Source organism: Grus americana, chromosome 1 (assembly GCF_028858705.1).
Source record: "Grus americana isolate bGruAme1 chromosome 1, bGruAme1.mat, whole genome shotgun sequence".
Taxonomy (NCBI): Eukaryota; Metazoa; Chordata; class Aves; order Gruiformes; family Gruidae; genus Grus; species Grus americana.
In genome coordinates this window covers 160,314,350-160,332,189 of record NC_072852.1, presented here as the reverse complement: position 1 = coordinate 160,332,189, position 17,840 = coordinate 160,314,350, and the positions used below count along the sequence as shown (strand labels likewise).

The following is a 17,840-nucleotide window of genomic DNA, read 5'->3' as shown; positions in this document are numbered from 1 at the left end:
ATATATGATCCGAGGTATTTTGGCCATTCATTAGTGCTAATTGTTTGAGAAACAAGCCCACAGAACAAATGATTAAAATGTTAGTGCCATAACCAGGATTATTAGCATGTGTGATAAAATGCATGCACCGCAGCTGTACCAATAAAACTCTCCGGCGAGTCTCTTTGATTCGACAAATACTCAGCTCGGCTGCGAGCCCTTCGTATTTGCACAGGGCCTGCTGATGTTTATAACAAACAACTTATATCTTCTTTTCTTAATTAGAAAGAATTACTATGCAAATTGCGGGGCTTTGTAATTTCGTAGAAGTTTCCTTTGTCTTTGGTGGATTATTTGTGTGCAGTTGCAAGCTACTCCCTAGCAAATTCGACAGAGGAAAACCATTATATTTACTCAGGGGTTTTTTTTGCACATATTGGACAAATAATTTGTAGGAGATTTTTGCTGCATTCACTGGGTCGTGTTCAGTGGGCTCTTAGGGCTTGGGTCACTTCTGTCCTTCTGCCACAGCACCACAGATACCCAGGACTGTGGCTAGCATGCGGTTGCGTGCATGCAGGTCAGAAGTACGCGTTGTGGAAATTAGCCAGCTTTTTTAATGGTTTTATTCAAATGCCTAACCACAGTCTTTGGAAATGCCTTGCCAACACTGCGCCAAATATTAGAAGAGAGAGATTTGGCCTGTCGAGTACTGGATATTTTTCTATGTGTTAGGCAAATCATGGTGTAGCGTCTCTCCCAGGGATGATTTGATCTAGTAAATAAACAGGGAACAGAGGCACGGGTTGAAGTGCTGATCCTGAAAATCACTTGTGGGAGTACTTTACTTTGTGAGCTATACGTTGTTGGCTCCGATGAGACTGCACAGGTGTGTGCAGTTAAGTATACGTGTGAGTATGAGCAATGCTGGAATGTGAAAATCCAGTTTACAGCAGGGAAACGTGTATCATTTGAGGTAATTTCACTGGTTTGCGGTCACACTGTACGGCTGCCATTGCAAAGTGCAATGTCTCTTAGTAATCAAAAAGGTTTTGTTTTCTCCTTCCTGAGGATGAACTATTTGCTCTTGGGTGAAACGGTTCCCAGGGGATCACAAGTAACTTTAACTTGCCAGCTACTTTTACATATTTGATGAAGACTTTAGTAGTTATGTTTGCTGAAGAAATTGAGTTTCATTTCCAAGACCCAGGAGCATTCAGCGTGCTGCTAGATGCTATGAATGAAAATATGCTGCTGTAAAACAATTTAATGAGCATTACCTAATAGCCTAGTCCTTGTTTTAACTTAGAGTGCTTAAAGGAAGAAACATTGTCTTAGCAAATTCACTTGGCTTATGTCCATGTGTTTAGTTTAAAACATAGTCAAGCTTAGTTTGAATCATTAAAATACTTGCAGTCAGGAAACATATGTAAGATTTTCTTCCTCTTTATGGAATGGGGTTAACAATATAATTGCGATTGCAGCGCTGTGTGGGTTTGGGGTTTTTTGTCCTAAAAAAGTAACTGCTAGGGATGGTTTTATTCCATCAAAATAACAGAAGTCGAGATAATCAGGGTAGTGTTTCCTACCAGAGTAGCTAACTGCTCATATGCATGGCACCCTAGGCCTTGCCATTGTTTTAAAAAGGTCTATAGGAAAATGATCACTTAATGTTCTTCCTCTAATTTCATTTTGTTGTAGAACCTAAAATATGACTATGCAAGGAAAAGGCACAGTGAGAACAGAAGATTATTTTTTTCAGAGTATATGTCAAAATAATAGCATATGAAAACATTTATTGCCATCACATCTAAGCATACTTGTTGAAAACCCTCATTTTACACGTATATTTCTAAAGCTCTTTGTTTTGAAAGGAGAAGGATGCTGTGTTGGTCCACTAACACCAGTTCCTCCCGTATTTCTTTTTTTTTCTGGCCATACCTCTTGAAAAAATTATTACTTCTTCAACTTGCTAAAATGTTCCATAAAACTAATAATTTGACAAATTTACAGTATATTTTTACAATAATCTGTGTCTCAAGAAATCTGTGGTTTGGGCCCATGTGGCTACAAAGTTGGTTAGGTGAAGAGGAGATGGCAATAGCCACCAGGTGACAGTATTCCAAACATCAAGGCTAATTAGGTGATGGCATTTTAATAGATTTAATCTACTGCTTCAGAGTCAGCTGGTCTGCTGGGGAAGCCATACTGCTCCTCCATCTAAATGGAAGTTCATAGACCTCAGTGGTGACACCTGACTAAATCTGGTCTGCCGGCAGCGATGGTTTTACCTGCACAATACTACACGCCGCTGTGCCTGGTGTGCAGAGCAGAGCTGCCCTCATGGGGCTTGCAGCAGTGAGAGGGAAACTGGCTGGTCAAACAACCCTTGGTTCGATGACAACCCAGAGGAAATCCTGGGAGATATGTGTGACAGGAGATACATCTCCTCTCAGCCTGTTCTGAGATTAGGGTGTTAGCCACCTCTGTGGAGTTTCAGGTGGGCTGGAGGGTTGGCGAGAGGCAGTCATTAAGGGTGCTTCAGGGACTGCTTGGCTCTAGGCTGGAGTTAACTATTAATGGGCTGAGCTCTTTGACTCCTTTGTGCCTTTGGGAACTACAAGGTTGAAGCCATCAGAGGAAGAGAATAGAAACTAATCACTTTTGTCCCCTCATATATGTTTAGTGAAGGACTGCAGACTTCTTTGCTGACCTCTGTGTCACACTGAAAAAAACCTGCTTCTATTTCCATTTGAGATAAACCACTCTTCCACCACCTCCTTGGTCTCCCAAAGCGTACTACTGCGAGAAAATGGGATTAAGTGGATTTAACTAGCGGCCACTTGAGTTGCCACAAGTTGTGTTACCATCCCCACTTCAACATGAGGCAGGGGACGTGCAGTGGTTTGTGGGAGAGTTGCAAAGAGGGTACTTAGGAGAGATTCAGTGGATCGCACTTGCATGTCTCCAGGTATTGTCAGGACCCCTGCCACCTAAGTTGTGAAGCTGTTGCAGTTAGAGATGAAGAAGATTTATTAACAAGGGTAGCACTGTCACTTGTAATAAAGTAATGCATTGTTTATGTATAACAGCAAAGCTGCCCCGTTGGTTAGGCTGAATTAAGCATTACCGGGAGTATTACAAAGAAGAGATTGGCGGTGGGTTTTTGTGGGCTCATAAAGTGGGTCCACTCAGGACATGACAGAGACCCAGCAGAGGAGATGGTGGAATAGTTGTCCTTTTCAACTTAGTTTACTGAGATAAAATATGGTAAAAGCTTTTTTCATATTTTTAACCTAAGACTTGTATTCAGCTTTTAGGGTGCTCACTTTAGGGGAAGAGAGGGTTCTTCATCAAGGTTAGCTTAAAAAGGCAAATATCGTAGTGGTCTGTCAGCGACACATCACATTGGCTCCGATTTAGATTGACTGAACTCATTTCCAAGGGTTTGAGGGGGTTAGTCATGTTCACTTTGAAGAAAACCCACATGTGCATATAGCCATGTGTCATCCAAGAGCAGCATTATTAAGAGGGGCATAGGAAAATGCATGGATTCCTGACATGATGTGATAATGACATGTTCAGCATGGTGCTAGAAAAGCTTTGCATTATTCAAAGTGCTGAATAATATACATGATAATGCATAATGGTGTTATATGGTAGGATTATTTTGTGGTATAAGTGACTTGTGCTCTGAGTATGAAGGCAAATTGTATTATTTTGTCCTTATTTTCGATGTAGCAGAATAGGCCTGGGGGGTACAGCGTGAAACGAGGAGGAACAGTAGCAGGCAAAGGTTTGGGTTTTTTTCTTTTTGAAGGCCACGAAACACAGTGGCACCCTCTGCAATTTAGTTCTCTGTGCTTGTAATTATGGAGCAAAGCAAGCTCCCTACCGCGCTCGAGGGCAGCCTCCCCCCAACAGCTTCACTACCTCTAAGTGGAGGTCTCACGCCTCGGGTGGGTTAGCTGGTCCCTCACCGGGAATACCAGCACGGGGTGGAAACCGCCACAAACCTGATGCCTACAAGCCATACAATGCCACCCACTCAAGCCATGTGGCACCAGAAGCTCACACCTGCACTGAGGCGTGGTGCACAAAGCATTTATAAATTTTAAGAGGCACTGCAGCCAACAACCTGCTGATGATGCTGGTGGGTTTATGAGCTCTGTCGATGGAAGTCTGTGCTGTGGATCTGAAGGTCTGAAGGCTTCTGAGAGGACATGTTGGGATTAGTGAGGTTCCCATTACCTGGGGTTTTCATTCCTGTTTTCCTCGTTTCCCCCTCCATCCATTTTGCTTACTTTAAATTTGCATGCAAATACATTTGTTGATATAACGCTAAGGTTGTAGAATCAATGTCGCAAACCCATGTTTGTTTTAACCAACACCCCTGCTTCATTCACAGCGTGCTACCCAGCTCCTGGAGCAAACATAGCTGATAGCAGCCACCACCCTGAAGCAATCCTGATCTGTTCCCAGCACAGCCTCCAGCCCACGGAGGAGTCCTATGACAGGGGAAAAACCAACCACCACCCTTCTGTATTTAATACTTACCCGAGCGCACAGAACGGGCAGTGCAATTAAGACAGCACAGATAACCTCAGCCCTGGCTGTTCTTCAGTTCTGAGTGTTTAAATTTGCAACTTCTGTTGAATGTAGTGGTTTTGGAGCCCTAGACTGTAATTCACTGTAATACTGATATCTCCCTACCTTGGCTCTTCCAAGAAAAGAAAAAAAAATAAAAATAACCCCAAAGCAGCCACTGTCTAGGTGGGAAAGTTTCTCTATTAAAATATAGTCAAGTATTCTTTACAGCATTGTAGCCAAGAATCTAATTTCAACAATATCCTTTACAGGGTGGATTCTCCTCTGCTAGCTGGTGTTCCTAAGCTTAGTTATCGCTTTGCATCATCTCACAAGTACGTTCCCAGGCGAGCTGTGCTGTATGTACCTGCGGATGATGAAAAGAAGATACGAAAAATCCCATCACTAAATGTAGATTGTGCGGTGCTGGACTGTGAAGATGGCGTGGCTCTGAACAGAAAGGTAATTAAAAATTATCTGTGTGATACAATCAGCGCTAAAGAGAACGTGTGGAAAAACATTGCCTTTGCCTTGGGGAAGCGACAACCAGAGGGACAAAGATAAATCTTAAGATATACAAAGTAATGTAATGGTGATAGGCTTTGTGAAGTCGTTGGGAAAATCTGCTTACCCAGAACTGAAAGAGATCCCATGTGAGTAAGTGGGGAGGGAGTTTTGTAGTAATACAGAGCTGGGTGTAAGCTCTCATTACAGAAAAGTGGGAGATACTGTTGTTATCGCTGCTTATTTCTTAAGGAAGAAGGAAAAATGGTCTGTGAGAAGAGAAGCAGGAAAGGAAGAGTTAGTTCAGAATCACCAGGTGGGGGTTTTGTTGTTGAAACGAAAGCATCTTCAGGTTGTGAGCAAAACAGTGTGGGTTTGGGTTCGAGTCTTGGGGTGTTTAGAGAGATTTACTTACTGGGCTTTTTGGAAGAAGCGCTGTTAGGGGTGTTTCTGAAGGAAGGAGAAGTTACAGCCTGAGTGTACCAGGGTTTGCAGGGCAGTTTAGATTGAAGGAGCTGCAAGAAAGCAGGCATGGACAGCAGCGTGGGATCGGTTAAGTACCAGTGCCAAGTTTTGTTGACATGGAATTGTGAAAGAAGAGAGAATGATCTAACATACATTCAGTTTTGCTTGCAAGCAAATTTTTTAAATATCTGAAAATAACCATTTAAAAATGTTTCACATCTTAAACAACGTATGTGAGAAACTGCTGTAAATGTTTCCAAGTGAAAGGTATTTCTAAACAGGATCATAAGTTTGCCATCATTTTTGCATCATTTTTATATTTGTCAGTTTTCCTGTCCATTTTACAGTGCTTCAAACTAGAGCAAACACTGTTTAGGGTTTGAGTATGAGTGTGTTGCCCAGGAAGTTATGAAAATAGGCTTGAAAATTTAAACATGTCATCTCAAAAACATGGGTGAAATTTCAGTCTTTTCTGTTTCTTGGGAGTTAATGCTTTCCAGAAGGACTCTCTTGGGTAGTGCTCTCTTTAACCTTCAGGTTTTTACAAGTATGTTGGAAAGAAAAAAGTTTACAGAGTTTGCGTATATATCTATTTTAGTTCTGAAAAGTGAAAATAGCATTGCTGAACGTTCATGTGTACTGCTGAAGACAGTTGGAAACCATTTTCCAATTGCTAAAATTCTATGTGGAAGACTAAGATTATATCTTGTGGCACCATGACTTAGTATTGTTTAGGTCGTATTTGGGAGGCTGCTGCTGTAAGATGACACAAGACACAATTGTGTGTTAAACTGTAGTATTTGTAGGTGCAGCTTAATTTTATAAAACAAATCATTTATAGCAGAAGCACCTATTTGTAATAGAGGATGACAGCAAAACAAAATTTTATGATCAATGTGACAGAGTTGCTAGTAGCAATTCCTAAAGGATGGTAAAATTCTAGCTCTGTTGAAGTGAAGGGGAGTTATGCCACTGGGTATAAGATTTCAAAGAAATTAGGGGGAAAATCTGTAATAGGAACTTGAGATGACAGATGAGCCCCTGACTGAGCTTAAATGCAGAAAGGAAGCAGACACGAGGTAGAAGTGGGGACAGGTGACCAAGGAGCAACACAGAAGTGTTGTCCAGGCACATAGGGACAGAATGAGGAAGGTCAAAAGCAGAACATGATGAGCAGGACAAAAGTGGCTTCTACAAGTGCATCAGCAGCAACTGGCCCAAGTGCAGCCAGCAGGTCCAGGGAAGGGGTCTCTCCCCTCCACTTGGATTTTGAGGGTCTCTCTGAGGGGGCTGTGCCCAGCTGTGGGCCCCAGGACAAGAGACAGACTGACCAACAGGAGGGAGCCCAGGAAAGGCCACCAAGGTGGTGATGGCGCAGGAGGAGGAGCTGAGGAGCTGGGTTTGTTCATCCCAGAGAAGAGATAGCTGAGGGGGCTTCTGTGAAGGCTTTGCTGCCTGAGGGAAGCTGGATGGGTGGCAGAGCCAGGCTCTTTGCAGAGGAGCTCAACAACAGGGCAAGGGCAGTGGCCATAAGTTGCATGAGGGGAAATGCTGACTGGAGACAAGGCAAAAGTTCTTCCCCATGCAGGTGGTCAAACACTGGAAAAGGTTGCCCAGAGTAGTGGTGCATCCTCCCTCCGTGGGGGTATTCAAGCCTTGGCTGGATGAAGCCGTGATCAACCTGAGCAGTAATTAGCCCTTCTTTGAGGAGGCAGATGGATGAGGTGGTCTCCTGAGGTCCCTTCCAACCTGAACTAGACTGTGTGATTGCATGATCTAATAGCAAAGCATAATTCAAAGTGATTGGATGATTGAATTTCATTTTTAGATCTGCCACGGATACTCAGGAAGACTTTGAGACTTAGGTTCTGTGAATGTGAAGCTGAAATTATTATTGCTCTTGCAGCTTAATTTATTAATGTTTCTGAGGTGGTTGGAGACTTTGTGTGAAAGATATGTCAAGAACATGCACTGAAGTGCAGTATTCAGTGGCCTGTGGCAAATGAGTTATCTGAAACAGAAAAAAAAACCCAAACTGGGAAACATAGCAACACTGAGTCTGTTCTTTAATCATTATACTTAAAACAAATAGTACTGACTAATTTGACTATTTCTTGCCGTGTTTTATATCAATAAAAATGCTAGTTATGGATTTTCTTGAAGCTGCTGTAGAAGTGTTCGGGTCTGGGAAAATCAGGACCTGGCTGAAGGTTCACAGTGCCTTGGGCCAAACTTACCTGCCTACAGAAGGCCTTCATTTGCGTCAAGTCCAAGCAGCAAGTTTGAGCCACGTCTTAAGAAGTCTGTTTTAACAAGATGCTGTGTGGTTTGTATTAGGATTAAGTTAGATTTGGAGAGATCAAGAATCTGGAGTGTCAGCAGCTCCATTTAATTGCTCATTTAGAGGGAAATGAGGAAGATAAGCTTCCTCTAACAAAAGCTGATATTTGCAAAACTGCATCTGGTTGCAGTAGCTGCTTTTGAAGCATCAGTGGTAAATCAAAAATCTTTAACTATTTTCTATACAATATTGTCTCTCAAAGAAATCTTGGAAGATTTCTGGTCTAGTGGAGGGGGTCCCTGCCGATGGCAGGGGGGTTGGAACTAGATGATCTTTGAGGTCCCTTCCAACCCAAACCATGCTATGATTCTATGATTTCCTCCCCTGAACTCTTCCCCCACAAATAAGTTTTGTAATGGCTCACAGAGAGCACCAGAAGAGGGGAGCCCATACCCTAATCCACATACCATTGTGGTGCCTGCAGTTCTTACCTTCAAGAACTACACTACTGACCATGATTTCAGGTATCATCTGTTGATTTCTCCTTCTTGTCAATCTTTTTTTCTAGTTGATATTTTGACTAAATCAGAAAAAACCCTTGCAGCAAGAAGTTCACAAGGAAAAAATTTCTCAGCTTTTAAGGGGATCCAGTGGGAAGAAATGGCTAAAAAGCAAAATTACAGTATGCTGAATACTAAGCCTGCAAGTAGGATGAGAGCTGATCCTGATGTGAACACATGGACACATGGGGCTTCTGCAGCCCCTTTGGGAGTGGACAGAACTGTAGGAGCTCTTAAAAAATTCAGAATAAGGAAGATGATAGGAAGATATCCCAGTGTTGCTGAAAATTTCAGCCTTCTTTTACAGAATTAGCTTTAGTCTTGCTGAACATAGCCTACTAGTCACGATGACCTCAAATCCTGTTTGGGGCTCCACGCGCTGTTTTTAGAGGTTCAAATGCATAGTGTCCACACAATGTGGATTGTCAGCTGCCTCTCCGGGTGTCTGACTCTGTAAGACACTGGGAATTTCTACAACAGAAATTTAGCTTTTGGTTGAGGGAAGAATTGAATACTGCTAAAGGGAAATTACTTTCCCTGAGCTACTATTCACAGATGAAGATAGGAGCTCTTCCCTACTGATGTACATGTAAAGTTTCTCCAGTGTTGCTATACATTTTAAAGAAATTACTCAGAATGGCTCACTTGGTGATATTATTAAGTGAACAGTTCAAATAGAAATTCTAAAACTATAAAATTAGAAATAATACAGATTGCAGCGTTGATATGTTGCAAATGCACCACACTGTAGAGACATTTTGTGAAATGGTACAAAAATAGTCTATATCTATTTTAGCTCTTCACAGGAGAAGGCCTGAATATTCTTTCATTTTAATTGTAAAAAAGATAAAAAAGATGGCTACATCAACATGCTTTACTAAGTCATATAAGCCAGTAAGCTGAATTGCATGTTATGCCAGTGAGAGGTCTCTGTAGGAGCTGAGCTGTCTGAAGATATCTCGAGGGCTCTCAGCCAAGCCAGCACTCCCTGGTGTAGCTTTCTCTGTAGAGCTGTGTTACTCACCATGCTTCCATGCCAGGTGAACCTATTATCATGTGGAAAAGTTTCCTCCTCCTGTTGGAGAATGGAAGATTTCTATGCCAGTGCTTTCATTTTCCAAGGGCAGAGTGGGCTGAGATTTCATTGTTCAGTTCCCGTGGGTCTTGTAAGGTTACCACCCTTACAAGAGAGTTTTCTAGAATGGCATTTTTTTCAGCAGGCTCCTGTCTTCAGTGCTGCTATTCTTCAGAGCATCCAGGAGGTGTTAGCTGCCAGGTCAGCCTAGCAAGAGACCAGTTGGAGCTGCTGGTTTAGTGTTTATGCCTCTTTCTGGGTCCTTGACAAGAGTTTTGGAACATTTTATTATAGAATGGTGTGGGTTGGAAGGGACCTCAAAGATCATCTAGTTCCAACCCCCCTGCCATGGGCAGGGACACCCTCCACTAGACCACGTTGCCCAAAGCCCCATCCAACCTGGCCTTGAACACTGCCAGGGAGGGGGCATCCACAGCTTCTCTGGGCAACCTGTTCCAGTGCCTCACCACCCTCATACTGAAGAATTTCTTCCTTATATCTAATCTAAATCGACCCTCCTTCAGCTTAAACCCATTCCCCCTTGTCCTGTCACTACACTCCCTGATAAACAGTCCCTCCCCAGCTTTCCTGTAGGCCCCTTCAGGTACTGGAAGGCTGCTATAAGGTCTCCCCAGAGCCTTCTCTTCTCCAGGCTGAACAATCCCAACTCTCTCAGCCTGTCCTCATAGGAGAGGTGCTACAGCCTTCCTGTCATCTTCGTGGCCCTCATCTGGACTCGCTCCAACAGCTTCATGCCCTTCTTCTGTTGTGGACCCCAGAGCTGGATGCAGGACTCCAGATAGGGTCTCATAAGAGCAGAGTAGAGGGGCAGGATCACCTCCCTCGACCTGCTGGTCACACTTCCTTTGATGCAGCCCAGGATACGGTTGGCTCTCCTGGCTGCAAGCGCACATTGCTGGGCCATGTTGAGCTTCTTGTCCACCAACACCCCCAAGTCCTTCTCCTCAGAGCTGCTCTCAATCCATTCTCCGCCCAACCTGTAGTTGTGCTTGGGATTGCCCTGACCCACGTGCAGGACCTTGCACTTGGCCTTGTTGAACTTCATGAGGTTCTAATGGGTCCACCTCTCCAGCCTGTCAAGGTTCCTCTGGATGGCATCCCTTCCCTCCAGCGTATCGACCACACCACACAGCTTGATGTCGTCGGCAAACTTGCTGAGGGTGCACTCGATCCCACTGTCCATGTCACTGACAAAGATGTTAAATAGTGCCGGTCCCAGTACCGACCCCTGAGGAACACCACTCGTCACTGGTCTCCACTTGGACATTGAGCCATTGACCACAACTCTTTGAGTGTGACTCCAGCCAATGCCTTATCTACCAAATAGTCCGTCCATCAAATCCATGTCTCTCCAATTTAGAGACAAGGATGTTGTGTGGGACAGTGTCAGATGCTTTGCACAAGTCAAGGTAGATGATATCAGTTGCTTTTCCCTTATCCACCAATGCTGTAACCCCATCATAGAAGGCCACCAGATTTGTCAGGCATGATTTGCCCCTAGTGAAGCCATGTTGGCTGTCACCAATCACCAATCACCTCCTTATTTTCCATGTTCCTGAGCAGAGTTTCCAGGAGGATCTGCTCTGTGATCTTGCCAGGCACGGAGGTGAGACTGACCGGCCCGTAGTTCCCTGGGTCTTCCTTTTTTTCCCTTTTTAAAAATGGGGGTTATGTTTCCCCTTTTCCAGTCAGTGGGACTGCCAGGACTTCTCACATATGGTGGATAGTGGCTTGGCCACTTCATCTGCCAGTTCCCTCAAGACCCGCGGATGCATCTCATCAGGTCCCATGGACTTGTGCACCTTCAGGTTCCTTAGATGGTCTCAAACCTGATCTCCTACAGTCATGCCTCCAAACCAGTGTTATTAGTGGCTTTATCTTCATCAAGATCAGAAGGATGGTTTTGAATAATTGTGATATAATAGAACCTTACTTTGTAGCTCTCTTTAACGTGCCATTAGGCCAGCCAGCGCACAGTACCTTCTGACAAGGATGACCTTTGAAAATTATCTTAGGCACATTTTGAAGGGGCTAGGATTCAGCATTTTTTTTCCATGAGGAATGCCAGTGTTATAATTAGGAATCAAAAAATCACCCCATCTTTCCCCCCCACCCTGTCACATTTTTTTATATCAGGGGTGTAAAAGCAATCTCTTGGAGCATACATATGGCTGGCAAACACCTGTGCCGTCCTCTGACATAAAACACTTGAAAAGATGAAATTTTATTGTTGTTCCTCTAGAACTAAATAGATCTCATTTATCCAATAGAAGTTCAAGGCTAGACTGTAAAATGATGTAGGACCGATTAGGATTTAAGTTCCTAAGCCCTTTTTGCCGTGAATTGTGATTGTATCGCTTTGTCTCTTTTAGAAAGAAGTTGCTCTCTCTTCCAGTACTTGTGCAACATAAGCTGGGCAGGAGGAAGCTTCAGCTCTGTCCTCTCATCCCTTCCTCAAGAGGGGAAACGGCAGCCCCTCTGCAGTGAGGGGAAGTTTGGTTTGGCTAAGAGGATGGATGGGGAAGGACCTATTTTGCTTATCCACAGCATGGCCTCTTAGGGTCATAGCATAAATGTGTTCCTACTTCATATCTTGTAGCAGCCACTTAAAAGATCATTGCTGTGCTGTGCCACAGAAGAAAAAAATTCAATTAATTCTTTTGAATCGTCTGTTTTTAAAAATAGGATTAAAGCCTGACCACTTTTCAAACTGTTCCATTATGAATAACGCATACGTAAGAGATGACTCTGGGTTCATTACAGTTAAGAGCAGATCATCCGCATACATGCTGATTTTATGGAGATTTCTCCCCATGAGAATGCCTCCTCCATCTCTCCAGTGATCTGATCCTGGGGTCAGAACAAACAGCACGCCGGCGAGAGAGCATCTTTGCCTACCATTTTTCCCCTAATCTGAGGCTTTCTGACCTTTTTATTCCTTATTACTGATGAGAAGAGACTCTTGCATATAAAATAACACTTCAACTAAATTTGAGGGTGGAGATAAATACATAAAATGGGTCAGCGTGGTATACAAAAAAATCCTAGGCTTTCCTTATTGAAATGCATTTCCTTATTGATCTTATTGAAGGCTTTTACAGTATCAGTGGAAAAAAGCTGCAGTTGGTTTCCATAAATCTCTAGCTACTTCAATTAAAATCAACAGTTTTCCTGTATTATGTGATGATAATAATTTTTTTTTAATAAAGCCAAGTTGGTTAGGATTTATCAATGCCATAGGTATTTCTCTAGGCTCATAGTGAGAATGTTAGCTAGTACTTCATAGGCACAGTTGCATGAAACATTGATAACTAGGTTATTTTACCAGGTCTTTGCTTTATTTATAATAAATTAGTACTGTACCTAATTGTATTCCTCCTACAGGGAGAAGGCTTGCTGATAGTGTGTAGAGAATGATTAAATGTACACAGGCGCATAGTAGGGTGACTTCTCTTCAAAAGATGCACAAAATTAAAATGGGAATGCTGCTTTCCCCGGTGGCTTGCCATTATTAAAAGTCTCAGTAGCATGGGAAATTTCTTCTGTAGGAATTGGGGAATCCAAAAGTCTCTCTGGTTTATTGTAGGGAAGCTGAACTGTACAGTGAAACTCTGCAAGGCCTTTTTTGATCCTTGAAGAGTTCTGATGAATATACATTTTTATGAAAGTTGTAAAGTGTTTTCATTTCCTTATTAATCCCACCATGGTCCTGTAAGAACTGCCACTCCTGAGTGGTAACTGTGACAATAAAAGTTTTTGTTCCTATTGTTTTACTCTACAAGCCAATCATCTTCCTTACATAAAGATTGAGGATTCATAAGGACGATCACAATATTCAGCAATTTTCTTCTTAATGAGCTCAGTAATGCCTGTGTCTCTTCGAGCAGAGCCTTTGAATTGCCAGTTATTTCTTTTTCACTGATTCAGATGTATCCAATTAAGTTTGACTTGGGCATGTTCTGATATATCTATTACTACTGGCAGAATGGCATCTAGAAACTTAGGGAAAATGTCTTGACTCAGTATTCACAGGGATTTCAGGCAGAAGTACATTAATAGACCTGGGAAAATATTTTAAAACATACAGTTAATGTTTGTGTGGACTTGGAATTCACAGTACTTCAACTCTTCATTGCACCGTCCACTGTCCACAGGCACATCAGCACACCTGGGTACTGAAGGCTAATCGCAGGACTAGAGGTCATGTATTGCTACGCATTTCTGGACCAGTTTTCAATATTTCATCTGGTTTTGTAGCAGGAAGGATCTGGCTGCGCAGCCAGTGAACATCCAGCACTTAGTTTGAAGGGAGCCATTGAGTTTCAAGCGTGCTACGGAAAATCAAGCCAATACAAAAAAGTTAAGTATATGCCTGTAGCTTAGAAACAATCCATTGGATTAAATTTGGGCAAACTGTTGTTTGTATGCAGAGCCATGCATTGGGCTGTGTAGGCAGGCCTGCAACGGTACTGGGGCATGAGCAAAACATAAAGGTACTGCCCAAATCAGTGACAGGGGTTCTCAGCACTCAACACCATTTGCTCCAGGTCTCCTTTGCCTTTTTGTTGTCTGTGAGCCGGCAGAGAAATATGTTTGTGTGTCCAAGTTGCTACTGCAATTAATCTTGAAACCTAGTCTTGAACCTAAGACTCCATTGTGCTCGTAACCAGTAGCCCACCCTGCTTATTATTCCACATTGCAAGGGCCACATTTTGAAAACACAGAGGCAGACCAAACGTGAAGAAACCCACAGACCCCATTAATACAGACGTGGATCAGAAAGTGGTAGGACACAAAGAATACAGCACTTGCCCTCTTTGATAAACTTTCCCACAAGGTATCTCTACAGTCAAGGTAGAGGTCTAGTGGACCTTTGATCTGATTTAGGTAAGATAGGTAGGTAAGGGAAGGCAGAAATGCGCAGTACTTTTCCCAGTGCATTGGTGCCATCAAAGCTGGACCTGTCCCAGGATGGTGAGAAGTGGAGGGAACCTCAGAGATATTCAGAAGATTATGGGCAACATCTGTGGTTTATTTTACCAAACTGTTACCTGGGGCTTAGGAGTATTATTAGGTAGCAAAACAAGGAAGTGTGGTGGGATACTGGGTAAGAGAAAGGTATTTTTGATGTCAGATGGTAGAACAGCATAGCTGTACACATGGAAGTTGCAGATGAGGATGGGGATGTGTGGTCATGACTAGGCTTGGGAACCTTGGTAGGTGTCAGCTGAAAGCATAATAATTAACCTCTGTACCTTTGGTTTCATCTCTTATTCTTCTGGAGACCAGAGGCAAGGACCCTAGCACTCAGTGGTGGGAACCGAACCACCAAGACTTACGTGGAAGTTTCGTTTCCTTCCACTGTAGGTCCAGTTAGCAGGAGTCCACAATACTTATGACACTGCAGATTCTGCAGTCCTTATTCAGACAAAGTTTCTCAATGAATAAGGACATTTGTGTCTAAATGAGTAATTCAGGATTAAGCCCTTCAGGAGTTGGATCTTCTTCCTCCTGTACCCTGCTATACATTGAATTGAAGGCACGTGTGCTGTGCTAGTTGCAGGACACACCATTCCAAAAACAAGCATAGAACTATCTAAACCCAGCCTTTTATTTCCAGCACGAACTAAGCCATCATGCCATGACGTCCTTTTTACTTAGAGTGAAGTAATTTATCTCTGTTCAACAGAAGAAAAACACATGGATTACGATTGTCTGAAGCCCCGGTTTTTACATATTCTGTGAATGACTTTCCTCTCTGAATTGTGAAAAGGCTGTATGCTAAACAGTGCTTTATACACCGAAAGAATACACTTTCATGGAATGGGCTGGTACACAAAATAGCTACAAAACCACATCTCTGGCTTACTGCAACTGAAGACCATCCAGAGCCATGAATTCATTGTGCACTCATATACCAGAACAGTACAGAATAGTACAAATGATATGCAAACTCTTGTGATTTTTCTAGTCCCTGTCATAAAAGTCATAATAAACAGGGACAGAGCATTAGGAAGTACATGCATTTGTTTACTCACATCTAAACCTGCGTAGCTCTGCTGGCTATGTAGCATGCAGCAGGCTCCAGGGGCACAAAAGTTCTTAATGTGTCCCCAGGTTGCACATGGCCATGCACAGAGTTACAGCTTCCAACCAAGGAATTCTTTTGCAAAGAAGCAAAAAAAATGCCAATTTTTTTTTTCCTCATTTCAGGTAAGTCAAAACACCTAGCTGCATTTGAAAGTTGCTGTTTTGACAGTGCTTGTTATGTATGTATGGAGCATGTGCAGTTGTTAGCACATCTAAATGCATTGACTGAAGTATATTGTCTATCTGTCTCCAAAGACAAATGCACACATCTGCAAATCCAGCGTACTACAGATTTGGATGTTAATGTAAGCTGCTCTGCTGAGGTTGCCCATCTTTCCTTTTGGCTACAAGTATCACAAGGGAGACTATGAGCTGCTGTCTTGGTTATCAGTAAGGAACGTGATAAACTGACTGTGGAGTCTGAGTAGCACCTTGCATCTTTTCTGAAAGGATAAATAAAATGTTAGTGTTTTCTGAGTTTGACTACAATTTCTAACTTTAAAGCAGCTTGGTTGCTCTGAGATTGCTGTTTCAACTCCTGAATAACAGTGCTGTCTACTGTGGATCACTGTAATAGCTCTTTTTGTTATCCTTCTTTCACAGCAGCGCGTTAGGGCTACCCTCTCCAGAACAATGTACTTGCCAGTTATTACCTCTTTAAGGCTGGGGAAAAAGAATTGTAAATATTTTTCTTCATTTCTGATCACTCAGCTCCAGAAGACCGTAAATCCTTGTGTTGTTCCTCATTTGGGAGCAAATGGTTGTAAAGATCCTGGCTGTTCATTTGTTCATTTTAGGATCATTATAAACCATGGCTTGCTTGTTCTTTCCTCCTTACTTGTTACAGTCTCTTACTAGATTGCGTCAAAATAGCTGCTCCTATGCCAGGCTTGAGATAACTTCATCTTCTGAGGTTTCACAATACAATTGTGCATTAAAAGGGGATACATTGAACAAATTGGTATTTTCTTCCAGCTTAGTCAGGTTATTTGGTTACACTGTAAACTTTGATTCCACACAGACCCAATCTTCCACTCATTAACCAATTATTTTTAGATAGAATAATTATAGATCATAATTTAGTATGCATTTTCCTGAGAAAAAGGGCAAATTAATACATGTAAACATGGGTAAATCTATTTAAATAAACTGTCCACAAAATCCTTACAATATGTAAACAACATTTGTTATGCCTTGGAGATAGCATATGATTGGACTCGTGAGACCCTGTTTATCCTACTGAACAGTTTCTTTTATAACTTCAAAGGGAATTTTATATATTTATGGCAATAGCAGGGTGTTAAGTGTAGCTAGACAGAAATTATACCTCAGCTATTTAGTTAATGCCAATAGGGATTAAATTAGATTTTATAGCTGTTAGTAGAAGTCTGTTTTGCAGCTAACAAGTGGGATTTTTAAATCCTGGAAAGCATAATCCTATTATAAAACTGGCAGCTGAATTAACATTATCTAGGAAGCAAGTCTTCACGGATTAACATTTTTTGACATTAACAAAGAAAAACTAATGCTACAGGGATATTAGATGCTTTTCCCAAAAGTAGGAAAAAAAGGAAAGTGAATATAGGACAAGATAAATGGCACAAATACTGCAGAAAGGAAAAATGGAGTGAGATATGCATGAGAAATGAAATCTGGGAGTGGCCATGTTCTGCCTCAAATACAAAAGAAATACACCGGGTAGGAAAAGGCTCCACAATTGGTAATTCATATGTTAGCCCACGCATTGATTTATAGGTGCCTTGTGACTACTTCACAGTTACCCAACATGAGCGTGGGATAGCCACGAAGGCCTTTCCCTGTCCCGAGGGCTGAGGTCTTTGCATTCCAGCTAGATGCTATAGGAGCCGAGGACTGGCAGCACTGCAGAGGAAACGCATGTCCCGTTACTGGACAGGCCTATAAAGCTGTTCCACAGAGACCCTCATGAAGTTCTCCTTACACACCTGGAAGGACAGTTATGGGACAGCTGCTGTAAGCAGTGGTACAGGAGATGAGTGGGTCGCTGAGCTTGCTTGTCTTGCAATGTCTTATTCTAGGCATTGATAGACTAAAGAGGCTGAAGGCAAGCTGTAAGGGTATATGCCATGTCCTATTTCAATTAAGAAATCTTCGTCCCCATCACAATTGCAGAGCAAACCTTTTATTACTTGAAATTGAAAAGTACACATCTCCTTTAAATTATTTTAAAAGCTCTGTGTTTAGAATCTGAGCCCTTATTCACAGCTGCAGCACTAAAATAATGAAAGTAGTATTTTGT

General features: G+C 42.4%; 1 protein-coding gene across 2 annotated transcripts in view; it reads left to right on the top strand.

The window, feature by feature from the left end:
• Nucleotides 1-17,840, top strand: part of CLYBL (citramalyl-CoA lyase) — a 176,656-nt gene that overhangs the window by 86,014 nt on the left and 72,802 nt on the right. For both annotated transcript variants that reach the window (XM_054812018.1, XM_054812022.1), the window contains exon 2: nucleotides 4,839-5,028. In XM_054812018.1, the coding sequence (XP_054667993.1) occupies nucleotides 4,839-5,028 (190 nt within the window). The remainder of the gene's footprint in view (nucleotides 1-4,838; nucleotides 5,029-17,840) is intronic.